Source organism: Cryptomeria japonica, chromosome 2, assembly GCF_030272615.1.
Source record: "Cryptomeria japonica chromosome 2, Sugi_1.0, whole genome shotgun sequence".
Taxonomy (NCBI): domain Eukaryota; kingdom Viridiplantae; phylum Streptophyta; class Pinopsida; order Cupressales; family Cupressaceae; genus Cryptomeria; species Cryptomeria japonica.
The window spans coordinates 5,532,339-5,545,544 of NC_081406.1; the positions used below are offsets into that span (position 1 = coordinate 5,532,339).

The 13,206-nt window shown below is 34.8% G+C and overlaps 1 protein-coding gene across 3 annotated transcripts; it reads right to left on the reverse strand.

The window, feature by feature from the left end:
* Positions 1-3,439: 3,439 nt before the first annotated feature.
* On the reverse strand, positions 3,440-7,580 carry LOC131052320 (disease resistance protein RUN1). Of its 3 annotated transcripts, none has more exons than XM_057986952.2 (5): positions 6,945-7,580; positions 5,760-6,861; positions 5,324-5,614; positions 4,202-5,131; positions 3,440-4,112 (listed from the first exon to the last, which is right to left on the reverse strand). In XM_057986952.2, the coding sequence occupies exons 1-5, from the start codon at positions 7,433-7,435 to the stop codon at positions 3,615-3,617; spliced, it is 3,312 nt and encodes a 1,103-aa protein (XP_057842935.1). In that variant the 5' UTR covers positions 7,436-7,580; the 3' UTR covers positions 3,440-3,614. The 3 variants fall into 3 exon arrangements, with proteins under 3 accessions (XP_057842935.1, XP_057842934.1, XP_057842936.1); XM_057986951.2 differs by having other exon boundaries at positions 5,324-5,617; XM_057986953.2 differs by having other exon boundaries at positions 3,440-4,103; positions 5,324-5,617; positions 6,945-7,579.
* Between the last annotated feature and the right edge of the window lie 5,626 nt (positions 7,581-13,206).

A 13,206-nucleotide genomic window follows, 5' to 3' on the forward strand; every position in this document is an offset into this window, starting at 1 on the left:
ACCTATCTTTGTCTAAACCATAGCCTTGAAAATATTAAGTTTATCTAGAGCTTCAGACTTCTCCCTCAAGAAAGAAACCCACATTATCCTAGAATAGTCATCTATCAACAACATGAAATATCTGTCTCCTTGCAAGATGTATACATTCAACACACATACACACTCTCATCCACATACCATATCAAATAAAAATTTATTATAATTATTTATACATGACATCCACCTTGGAGAAATCATCAAGGTTGGCTCAACACTCACCACCTAATTACAAAAATACAAACACACTCAATACAATATTACACGGGGACCAAGAAATGTCAGTCAATACATAGCACATACTCAAATCTATTGCCTCAAACACATTACACCTTTAAAAATTACACCTCGAACATCTGCAACACGTTACAAACATCAAGTAGGCCAAGATCATAAAGAACACCAATGCACTGAAGAAAATCATCAATTACAAGCTCAACAATCAATGCAGAACACCAACACAAAAGGAACACAATCCAGAGACATCCATAAGCATCATGAATTACCATAGCAACATTTGCACCAACACAAATGACTAGAGTCACCATCTTCATACCAGACCTCAAGAACACTAACTGCAATTATTGTCAACCTTGAAAAATCACTTGCGGACCTCCAAACCATGAACCAATTGAATTGAGGACACACATCAATATTCAAAACATACCTCCAAATCCGCAAAGCAAGATATTACAATGTAGATCAAAATACTGTCACTTTGTCACCTCTGAACAAGTGAAAAACTAGCCACAATAGAGATACCCATAACTTAATCAAATCTCCATGCGAACCTCTACTCTGATCTTCACCATACTGGACAAACTAGCTCACTAAACTTCACTACATCATTGACTCAGAAAGAGAAATATGTTGACATCAATGACAACACATCTCTCAAATATATCTCAAGCACATATTTGGAACATTTTTCCAACATAGAGAAGCTAGGATATAATTGAAACAATGTCACTATAAGGAGAGTGAGGTTGTTAAAGAATGGATTTTTGGTAATTGAATACATCAAATGGAGAATACTCTAGATAAAATCAACAAATATAAACCAAAAAGAAGAAGGCCAGAATAAAGAAAAATAAGGTCACAATCTTGACTAGACAAGGAATAGATACTAACAAAAAAACAAAAGGAAATCGATGAAGTGAGTGAAGAATCAGGTCTGAAAGAGGAGGAATATTACTTGTAGATGAGAAAGAAGAATTATGATAGAGTGGTTTTTGCCTCATTGGATTTTCCATGTAAATCTGGTGTTATGGTTTTTTGCTTCTATGTCTCCTTTCATGTAGTTAGGTAATTACATTTTAAGAATTGTTAAATAAATGAAATAAAATGTGTATGTACTAACTCATTGGCTCCTCTAAGTACTCTTATGTGTTAAAAAATTGGTATTAGAGCAAGGTTCCTTTGTACAACTTTACAACTAAGGTAGAACTTCAAGTGGAACACATGGGATCTAATGTACTACTTAATCCTCTGGAAGATGATAAAGACATGTTTGAATTCAGTGAAAAACATTGTTAAGTTGATTGTGAAGGAGAACTCATATTTGCACTAGAAGATCTAGATGTAACAAGCAAAGAAAATGAATAGCTTAAAATCAAACTCAGAGAGTCAAAAGAATTTTGAGTGCTAAGGTTGAAACCTTAGTGATAGTCTACAAAGGTTATTTACAATCAACTTGAAACCTTAATTTTTAATTATTAGAATAATTCATTATGAAAAATTCACAAGTATATAATTTTATAATAGGCCACGACCAAAACATAAGAAAATTTTCATTCATAGCCATGAAAGATGACAAGTGTGGGGCATTCTCTTCTATTCCAATAAACATGGTATATACTGAGGATGTACAAATCTACATTAACTCTATTTCAATTAAGATTGACCACACTAAGTTTGAAGAACTCAAATATAAAGTCTTTGATGACAATGACTAATATAAATTGGAGTTTGCAAATGTAGAAGCAAAGCAATTGGATTACCATAACTTCTTCTATGAAAATGAATGGGTCAAGTATGTGTTAAGAAAAATTCATGATGATTTAATTTATCTTGGTAAGGCCTATAAGTTTACCAAGGATGTTATTAGTGTTATTATGCGTCTATTTTCCACCGGACTATCCTAATAATGAAGGCAATAAAGAATGAGAAAGAAATAGAACTGACTAGTGCAAAATTTGAAAAAACAACCTTGAATATTAATGACATAATCGACCTAGGTGTTTGAGTGTTCGTTTCACCAATTTTATGTAATCAAATGAGACTACCATACATAATATTATCTATGGATAAATAATTAACCTTCAATGACAATCAAATGCTTCTAGATATCCGAGTTACAATAATAAAATCAATCAATTATGTTTATAAATATATATGAAATTTAAAAAAGAAAAAAAATGAAATTAGCCTAAGGATTTAAGTTGAATATTGTATAACAAACCATACTAGGAGATTTGTGACTATTTATGATAATATAATTATCACATGACTATCATTGGATAACTAAATTCAAAGTGTGCTACTCTAGCTCAATTATCCACATGTAGAAATGATTTCTACAATTAAACTATTGACCTCCTATTTATGGATTCAACCTGAACCTATAGACTCATTATGAGAGCTCAAAATTTCTCAACACAATTTTCTAATACAATATATTATGGTATCTACAAATAATAGGGGTAGATATAGAGGGGACCTTCCTCTTAGTAAAACCCCTTGATTTGATTTAATTGTGTAATCAAGTTTGAAGACACACAACATAGTTATATAATATGTCTAGTTAAAATTGGTATCATATTAACTCAATTTTAACTCTTGATACTATAACATTATTCCCTAATGCCCACTAACCTAGATTCAAGATTTATCTAATTGATCATAAGGAATTAGTTTTTTCTCTTTTATTCAGCACTCTAGAACACAAACTTGAATAGATTAAGTTAGGAAGTAACAACTAGATAAAAATGGTTTGACTTGAGTCCATAATTAAATTTGAATAATTATAATTATGAAAGCCATAACCACATTTATAAAAATAATCCAATAAAAAACAAATAATTGAATCCAAATCCTTATAATATATAAAATCAAAATCAATAAACATTTATAATAATTACAAGTTTTCAGAAATTTTTTTATTATTATACATTAATTATGACATTTGAGACAAATAAGTCTAAAATAACGTATACACATTTCATTCTCACACAGCTTATAAAAAGTTAAACGTTCCATTTATTTATTTATTTAATGTGAATTTTCCTTTAAAAAGGGAAATGCAAGATGATGAATCAAATGATAGCCGGTTTCAGTACTATGGTCAAATAAGGAGAATAAACAAGACCAGGCAGGTCCTCTTGGTCTACAATAAACATTTTTTGAGTCGTAAAAAGTGGTCAGTGTTGATTATTTTTATTCTAAGAAAAATTATATATTTATGTAATCAATACATTCTTTTGACTTTGGCCTTCAAACAAACATAATATACATTTAAAGCAGAGTTCCCTTCCATTAAGGGTATCAAACATTATATAGCTCATTTAAACAGAATTGTTTCACACACCAAATGTTATTTTAGTAGGGATCCATTCTTCTTCTGCAGGAGGATAAGTTGCATCAGCTTCTTCGTACATCAAAAATTTGAAACATGCCTTCCATTGCTGATGATCAGAACATGCATTCACGGTCAGTCTATCTCCCATTCTCAGCCATTTGAAGTTTAAATTACTCTCTACTCGAACAACGCGTATTTCCAACACATCTTCCCCTCCATAACCTATGTCTGGATGGATCACTTTGCGTGGCCCTAAATCGTGCTTCCTGTTAATTCCGCAGCACAGTCTGTTCGTACCTTCCTGATTAAAGACTTGGCCCAGGGAAAGGCAACAGACAATATATCCTGCACAATATTTAATCTCATTCTGATCTGCACATAATTCAAGACAATTGTCTTTCTCCCCTTTCTGTCCATTTGCTTCGGCATGATGCCAGGTTGGTTTGATCACTTGACTTGAAATTAGACATTGGGTTTGGAAAGAGATGGCCTGCAAATACTGATACACGTTAATTATTTAGACATCAGCTGTCTTTTTTTATATCATACAAGCCCTTTAGTTGGACGATTTTATCATACAGAATTTACCTGGAGGGAATCATAGAAAGATTGGAGTTGAAATCTGGAGACGCCAGGCCCGCCAAAGAAAACACTCTCCAAAGATTTGAGACCCTGGAAACAGTTTGCCAGTGTGTCGGTGGACATATTCTGACACCCCATTAACCTTAACGTGGTTAATCCTTGCAAAGAATCTAACCCGGCTAGCGTCACCAGATGACGTGATTTGCTGACGTCTAATCGAATGAGACTCGTCAATCCGGACAAGCAGGGTAAATTGTCGAGACGAGCGCAGTCGCGGGCGTAGAGCATCTCCAAAGATGACGGGACCGCTGGCAAGTTGGAAAGCTTGCTGCACCCATCCAAATGCAGCTCCCAAAGTGCACTTAACTTTTCTAAGCCGCTCGGGAGACTGCAAAATCCGTTTTGCTCGAGATGGATTACTCTTAATGAAGACAATTCGAATGTTCCGTCTGGGAGTCCATCATCACACAGTTGGCAGTAGCCGGCATCCAGATACGCCAAAGCTTTTAGGCCGCCAATGGTATCTGGTAGCTCTCTAAGCTTAGGATTGTGATGAATTTCTAATCTTTCCAACCGAGTCAGATTGCCAAAATTAGCTGGAAGATTGTGCAAATTCTTACACCAAGACAGATCCAATTCTTCCAGACTTGAAAGCATATCGAAATCCTCAGGCAAACAAGAAACACCAGAGCCTTTCATGTTGAGAGAAACTAAGCTACGGAAGCTTCCCACCGTATCGGGGAGGCTTCTGAGTGAATGACAATTATGCAAGTCCAGGATCCGCAACTGGGTTCCCACCGTAATGGGCAGACTTCTGAGCGAATGACAATTATGCAAGTCCAGGATCTGCAACTGGGTATAGATTAGAGTAGCAGGAAGTTCCTCTAGGGATACGCATCCACTCAAATTAAGCACTTTAAGTTTTCCATGTTGTATCTGTTCAAACATCATGAAATCCATGAAAGAATCTTGGAACAGAGAGATTAAACAGATTTGCACTCAGACAAAGAAACACAAAATACAGAGAAATTAAATACAAACAGAAACAGAGAACAGAGATTGTTATCCATAAATCCAAACCCTTAATTTCCTTACACCAAAGAAATAGACAAGATATGTATGCCTTACGTTTGGGTGTTCTTCTGCTTTTTCGTCGCAGAGATGAGTTATCTGGCTACAAATCACCTCCAGAATAACAAGCTTGTTGAGGTTCATTCCCGGAGGTAGCCGTCTTGATGAACATCTCGTCAATCTTAGCCATCTCAATTCGTCAAAGTAGCATGCCTCAGGAAAGTGTCCCTTTATCACAACATCTGAAAGCCAGAGCAGTCTCAAGTTGTACAGTTGGATGAACATGTCTGCCTCCATTGTCTTCCTCTCCTTGGGCTCGTAGCCAAGATAACACACCTTCTTGGCCTTCTCCTTGATTCAATATAAAATTACATAGAAATCACTCACTTCCAGTGTAATCAGAATTTAGTTATTGTTATGATATAAACATAAAATAACAACCTAAACTTTTTTATCAAAGTAAAACACAGGATGTAGAGAAATAGCTAAATACCAAGGGTCGATGTAAAACATCCTGCACTGCGTCCTGATCGAATAGTCTTGTTCGTTTGCGGGGCTGGGAATTCATTTCATTTGCCAAATTTCTTGCCAAGTCTTTGAGGCAGCCATGGATCAACAATTCATTACCAGGGCCCAAGTTTACCAAGGACTTTTGCAAGAGATTTCTGAGAGAAGCGTGACAACTCCGATACAGTTCTGCCCAAAAGATCGTAGCAATTTCTTTGTCTGTCCCTGTAAGAAAACAAGCAGTATCCAGAAACATTTCCTTCTCAAAGGAATCAAGGGTATCGTAGGAGGCTCTAAGTATCTTTTGCATATTGGGCTCACACTTTAACTTGTCTGCCATGCCTTTCCAAACATTTCTATCGGCCACACCAGCCAGGGTTTTCCCAAGAAGTTGGAGGGCAAGAGGAAGGCCTTCACAGGCACTAACTATAGTGTTGCCTAGGGTTTGTAACTCTCGATCTAGACAACAGGGGTTAGGCAACGCATGGAATTTGAATAACTCCATGGCATGTTCTTGAGGAAGCCCCCTCACCTCGTGAGTTTCGTCAACTTTGGCCAATTTTAGAATTTGTTGATTCTGCGTTGTAATAAGCAAACAACTACCTTCCCCTAAGTCAGTGAAATTCCCCCCCAGAGCTTCTAGCTGCTCGGAACTTTGAATATCATCCAGCAGGAGGAGAATTTTCTTACCCTTGAGAAAGTGTTGCAAGAGAGCTTTACCTCTATCAACATGATCTATTTCGCCTCTGAATGGTGAGATATCTTCGAGCATCTGGGTCTGCATCTTTACAAGCCCATTTTTTTCGTCACATCTTTCACCAACACGCAGTACAAAATAATGCAATCCAAACCGAGAGTACAGGAGTCGATTGTAAACAACCTTGGCGAGGGTTGTTTTGCCCATCCCGCCCATCCCATGTATACCCACTTTCACAACCTCCTTCTGACGATCTGCTCTGTTTAGTAATCTCAAGAGGTGCTTCACTTGCCAGTCTAAACCAAAGCATGTTGGAATGTCCGGACAGCCCTTCTCTGAAAGTAAGATGTTCACAATTTTCTCCAGAACTTCTTTAATCAAAATTTCCTCCCTGGAAAAGGGTAAACTAATATCAATGGCATAGTTTACACATGGCTATTGGAAAGAAAAAAAATTCATTTAGTGGAGGCTTACCCGGAAATTTGATCGAGTGACCAGCCAGGTATACGGCCAATACGCTGTAATGCGCTTTTCAATTTAGTGATTTCTTCAGGCTTGAAGGTTTTCAGACTTTCATGTTCCTCGAAGTCTTTTGCATATATGCCTCCATCCGGGTTACGAACGTCCGAAGGAGAAACGTTGTGAAACAGAGGTATGATTCTTTTCCCACACTCTTCCATAAACCCTACTTCCTTCAGGCACCATTTCGAATCTGCGAATCTTTTGGAGAAAATAGGAATACCGATTCTACTTGACGAAATGCCTCGCTTCAAAGAAGGGGAGATATATTCACCCTTCTCCAAGCTTTTACTGTCTAAGAAGGTAGCAATGCCCACTTTAACAAGAGCAGAATGTAATTGAACAGCAAAACCTCTAGTGTCCTCGCCACGAAAGCTCAAGAAAACATCATGATAATATTTTTTGTTAGTACAGGAGTCGGCTGAAGACCACTTAGAGAGGGACATGTTGCGTCTGCAACTTTTCTCAAAGATGAGAACAGATAAACTGCTCAAGGATAGACTGGATTCCGTTTAGTTTGCACTCTGTTTGATATGCTGTGCAAATTATTTATGTTCATATTCCCATTTTCTCTTATACCATCCACGTATGGGGTATAAAAGACATCAAATTTCATGTATATATTCCTATATATATTTTGCTCTACACGGAATTCTTATATCAGTATAGTATAATGTACATGGTATATTTATTTTAGTGTGGATTAAGTTTTATGTTATCATGCTGTTTTATATTGTGTGAAGTTGGGATTAGAACATTGCATGCACATTGGGCTTACAAGCCTTGGCTTTTCACATGATAATTAGTCAACGCAAATATCTGTCACTCCAACATTTTCTCCGCCGCCCTTAAATGTTGACAGGATAGGTGGGGTCGACAACTCTTTTTTATTTAGTGATTCAAGAATGGCCATACGATAATATCCAAACCAAATATCCATTACTCCAATTTTTTATGCTTCCCTTTGGCTGATCAGCTGCCTTTAAAAAATTACCTTTTTATGCTTCCCTTTGGTTGATCAGCCGCCTTAAAAAACTGACCCAAGTTCGACTTCACTCCAAGGCAATTTTTGTACAGCTTCAAGCAGGGGCGTAGGATCACTTGGCCAAGATAAACTTTTACCCAAACAATAGACTAAGGTTAGACTAGAGCTTAGTTGGACAATAAGAATATCCTCTGCACATGGGGTGCGTAATTCTTTCAATCCAAAAAGTGTTTACTAGAGGAGAAAAGTGTTTCAATTATAAATTGCAGACCAAAAATATTGAAAGAATAATTGTGCTCTCTAGAAATTAAACATCCTTTCCCATCTGCTAGCATCATACGTTAACAGTAATTATCTCTCACACCTACAGTTTACATGTGGATAATAAAGTATAATAAAGTGTTTACTTATCAACATTTGCATTAATTATCAACATTTGCATTGGCAACATAACTTTGAGCACATTATCTAACTAATAATGCAATTAATTTAAAAATCTCATATACATTCTAGTACATATATATCTCATTATTTGAGATTTAATTATTAAATAATTTAATCCTTGTGTGAAATTAATAAAAAATAATAAATATATAGTCTCAACTTCAATAGATCAATAGATATGATGATGAAATTTTTATTAAATGTTAACTTAATTTTTTTAATCTTTTATTGTTATTGAGTTAAATAAATTAATTAGATCATTGGGAAACTATCACTTAATTTCATTATTTAATTCATATGATAAGTATTACTGTTTTGGAAAGAAAAAACAAGCTTAGTCTTTTTTTAAATTTTTTTCTAATATTCCATGGTTCCATTAATGCTCAAATGTTGAATACAATAATTCAATTATAGTAGTGTATGTTGGTCTACTTTTAAAACATGGTCAAATTCCAACTTTCTCAAGCTTGCCATATCCTATTGATCATGATTTCAAACCTTCATATTAGTTTTCTCTTTGGAATATCGTTTCATACATTTTTCAAAACATGTCCCAATACATCTAGAATAGTTCAAATTTTCGAATCATGAAAACAATTAATGTTGAAAAATTATAAATCTTGGTGTAGATTCTTCTTATAGGGATGTTTGTGACTTCATTTTGCTTCATGAGACAAATTTCTGAAGGAAAATTTCTTACAAATTGGAAGAACTTAATTTTTCAATTTATTATCCAGCAATTTATGGAAGCACTCAAAATATGAGTTCCACACATTCGAGGCAAACATAAATGATGGGTTATTCTCTTGGGATGTTGTGAATAATGTCGAGGCCCGACAAGGTTCGGAGCCCGACATGTGATTCACAAACATACACATCCTTCCTCTATGTGTTGGAAGGAATAATTTCTCCAGATCCAAATTGCATGCAGTCACGTTAGGCACCGCAAGAAATTAAAAAAAACAGTTAGTTCTCATTTCCTTCCGACTGCGCAGCTATCTGCAGTTGGCTTTGTGCTCGGATCTCTATCCACCGTTATGCAAACAGTTAGTTCAAACATAAATTGGGCGATATTTGTTCATGCATAGTTATTAGATAGTTAGCTTTCTGTTTTATCTCCTATCTACCGTATAAACTGTTATGATCGGTGGATTATTCCTCCATGTATGCAGAAGACAGTTTGTCTTATCTTCTAGTTACACAGGATGAAACTCTCTATAAATAATAGACAAATGTAATGCATTTTGCAATCATTCAATAAAAATTATTTTTCTAGTTTATTTTTCTTCTCCTATGTTCTTTCATATTGCCTCCCTTCACTACGCAGCCATATCAAAACAAGATCTTCATCAAATAAGATCGTTGCCATTACTAATCTGCAAGGTGTGAAGCTATTAACCGTGAGTTCTAGATTGAGAAACTCTTCAAGGGAACACACGAATTACCATCTCAACCAGCAAGTTAGAAGTATGATTATGATGAAGAACTGAGTCATTTAGCTCATAGTTTTAACTCTAATTGTTCTGCTATTTTTGGACACGCTTATAGTGCAACAATGGCACTGGACCATCTTAGCAATGGTAATAGTAATAATGTCACTTTTTATTTCTCACTTTATATTTGTATTCTCATTGCATGGAAATAATGGTGAGCCACCAGGAAGCAGAGGATGCACATTCTTCGCAGAGACTTTTGCATTCATTGCTACCAACAAAAGTTACAGAGGAGTTTATGAATTCGTCTATCGATGCCACCTTAGGTTTGACAGAGCAGTCAAGATTCGAATCTTTGGGAAAACCCATGTGTTTATGTTCGAACCAGAAGTGGAAAAACTTGTTTTGAGTGGAGAATTCTCGGAGTTCATCAAGAGTTATGTTAAATCTATGCAGGATGTCGTAGGACAACATAGTTTGCTCTATGTCAAACAACAAATTCATATCAAGTTTGAGAAGGCTGCTGGGTGAACTATTTGCCGTAGAGGCTCTGGCCAAATCCCTACAACACATTGATAACCTCATTAGTCATTCTCTCACCTAGTGGAAATATTTGTCCTCCATCAGAGTGTTTGATTATACTCTAGATATTGCTTTCAAGATAATGTGTGGCATGCTCAAGAGCATGGAAAGAGAAGAAGATATTAATAAAATTAGAAAATATGTGGATCATGTATCAGATTCAATGCTATCCCTTCCCATCAAATTTCCAGGCACTCGTTACTACAGAGGAATCAAGGCAAGGAGGATATTTATTAAGTTTTTCGATGTATTAATTGGAAAGAGAAGTAGAGAGGAATGCTGTGAAGAATTTTTATAATCTATGCTCTCAAGAGATGAAAGGCTGATTGATATTGAGGTCAAATATATTACTCTCGCTATTGTTCTTGCTAGGTGAATTGCCAATGGAACTACCATGATGAGAGCCTAGAAAATTCATACTATTTTGGAGACACTAGAAAATAAAATCCATTTGAGAAATTGTCTGAATGTTGCAAGTCACTTAAATTAGACAGCGGGGAATTTTACTTGAATGCCAAAGAACCTCACACTATAAATCTAAACATGAAATCCAATCAATATATATGATATTGATTGCAAATGTGTTGCAAGCAATATTTTAGCAAGTTATAGGCGTATTTACAACCAACATATACGAAACACTTCATGATGTAGTGATGATCATTTACCTATCAATTTCATGATGTTGTACATTATTTTATTGTAATGTTCACGGTCACAATGTTTTTACTCATGAATGAGTTAAATATTATGTGCACAAGAGTTATTTTGTAATTTATTTAATAATTTTTTTGAAACTAGTAAATTAAGAAGAAATAGTTATAAGAACAGAAAATTCTCCCTTGGTTATTAGCTATAGAGATATTCAAGGAAGATGGGTTAAGTTTTGGAGGGCTATGGAAGAATTTTGAGAGGAGAAGACTAGAATTTTTTATTTTATACAAAGGGAAAGAGTCTTTGAACTTTTTAGTAAAATAAGTAAATAAAGAGTATATGGTTGGTATATTAGATATATTTCTTTACATTGTGAGTTTTTCTATCAATGAATTTGCACTATTCCTTTGATATTATTTCATCCATTTGACTGCAGTTATTTACCTCTATTTCATATATCATATTTATGCATCTAGGAAATGAATTTGTGTTATTTCTCTTTTGGTATATTTATCTTTTTTGTTTCTATATTAATTTTCTTTCATCGGGTTTGGTAAAACTAGCTAAGTTTGTAATGTCTTTATCTTAAGCCATAAACCCTTGACTTACTTTTTAATTTGCAAGTGACTTGCTATATCCTATTGCATCCCTTTAAGTTACAACTTTATGTGTCAAGTCTCATTCATAACCATCCCCTAGGTCCCAACTACCAGCTTCTCCTATCCCTATAAATTTTCCCAAGTCTAGGTCTTAATCTTTTAAAGTAAGACCGATAGTTGTCACATGCTTGTGGGCTCTAAATCTATCAAATTTGTTATAGTTGTGAGCCTGTATGATTGTGTCATGTGTCCTAGTTGGTCCAAGCTAGATCTACTAAGGTGAGAAATCAATTTGTATAAGTCAACTCTATTTTGATTTTAGCACGGTGTCAAAATTGTTAGATCCAATTGGAGGCGAGCCTAGTGGTCTACAATGATGGGAAAGGTTTGTCATAGTAGCATGGTGTTAGAAAGGTGGGCATTATCTCCTTTTGTGAGTGTGTGATATGCTAACACATGATGCAAACTATTTCACATGGTATAAAATGCTATCTCATATATTGTGCCTTGATTGGTCTAAGTCATCTCAAGAATATAAAAAGCATTTTCAAATCTAATATTTTAATCATAGTTGTAGATCTTGATGCAATCTTGCCAAATCAATAGTCCATGCTCAACTTTAAGAATGAGTAGTTCTAGCCTCATTGGTTGAACGAATGTGCAATAATGGTGAAAATACTATTTATGGTCAATTTTTTTGTCCATTTGATCAACATAAATATACCATTGGGGCCATTTTAACAAGTAATTTTTATTGCAATCTTATTTCCTTGGTGATTTGACCTCTCTACAATGAAATTGGCAAACTAGGGTTTCCTATGCAATAGTCTGTAAGTGATAATTATTAGATAATTTTCACTTGAATTTCTTTATTTTCATATTTTTTAGCTTGTAATCATTGTTGTTGTCCAGTTTGAATCAAAATTTAAGGTTAATTATTATAATTTGTGATAAACTGTAAGAACCTAACTTGTCTACAAACCCTAAGTCTAGAACAATGGATATAACATCTATGACAAAAAAAGGTTTGAAGAAGGATTTTTTTTTCTATTGCCTTGGGTTCACTTGAAGGTGAAAAAATATCTATGGTCCTAGAGGTCTAGATGATTAGATGGCTGATGCTCTAGGTTGGGTTAGACATGCAAAATTACTAATTCTAGAGTGGTAACTTTATCAATGAATGACACACTTTCCTCTAAGGAATGGATGGGTATTAGACATGGGAAAATTGGTTGTGCCCAATGTCTCTATCAATGCTAACTTTGTTAGAGCTACTATAAGGAGATATAATACAAAATTAAGGAGTGTTCTAACCAGTATGGAGGATCCAATGATTTCTTATTCCAATCATTGATGCTTTATTTGATGAATTTAATGGACCTAGTTTTTCTACAAAGTTAGATCTTAGATTGGATTATCCCCAAATTTGAATCATTGTAAAAGATATTCTCAAGATAGAATTTAAGAATTATGAGTCATTTTTTAGATTTTAGTGATATCATTTGATTTTACTAATACAC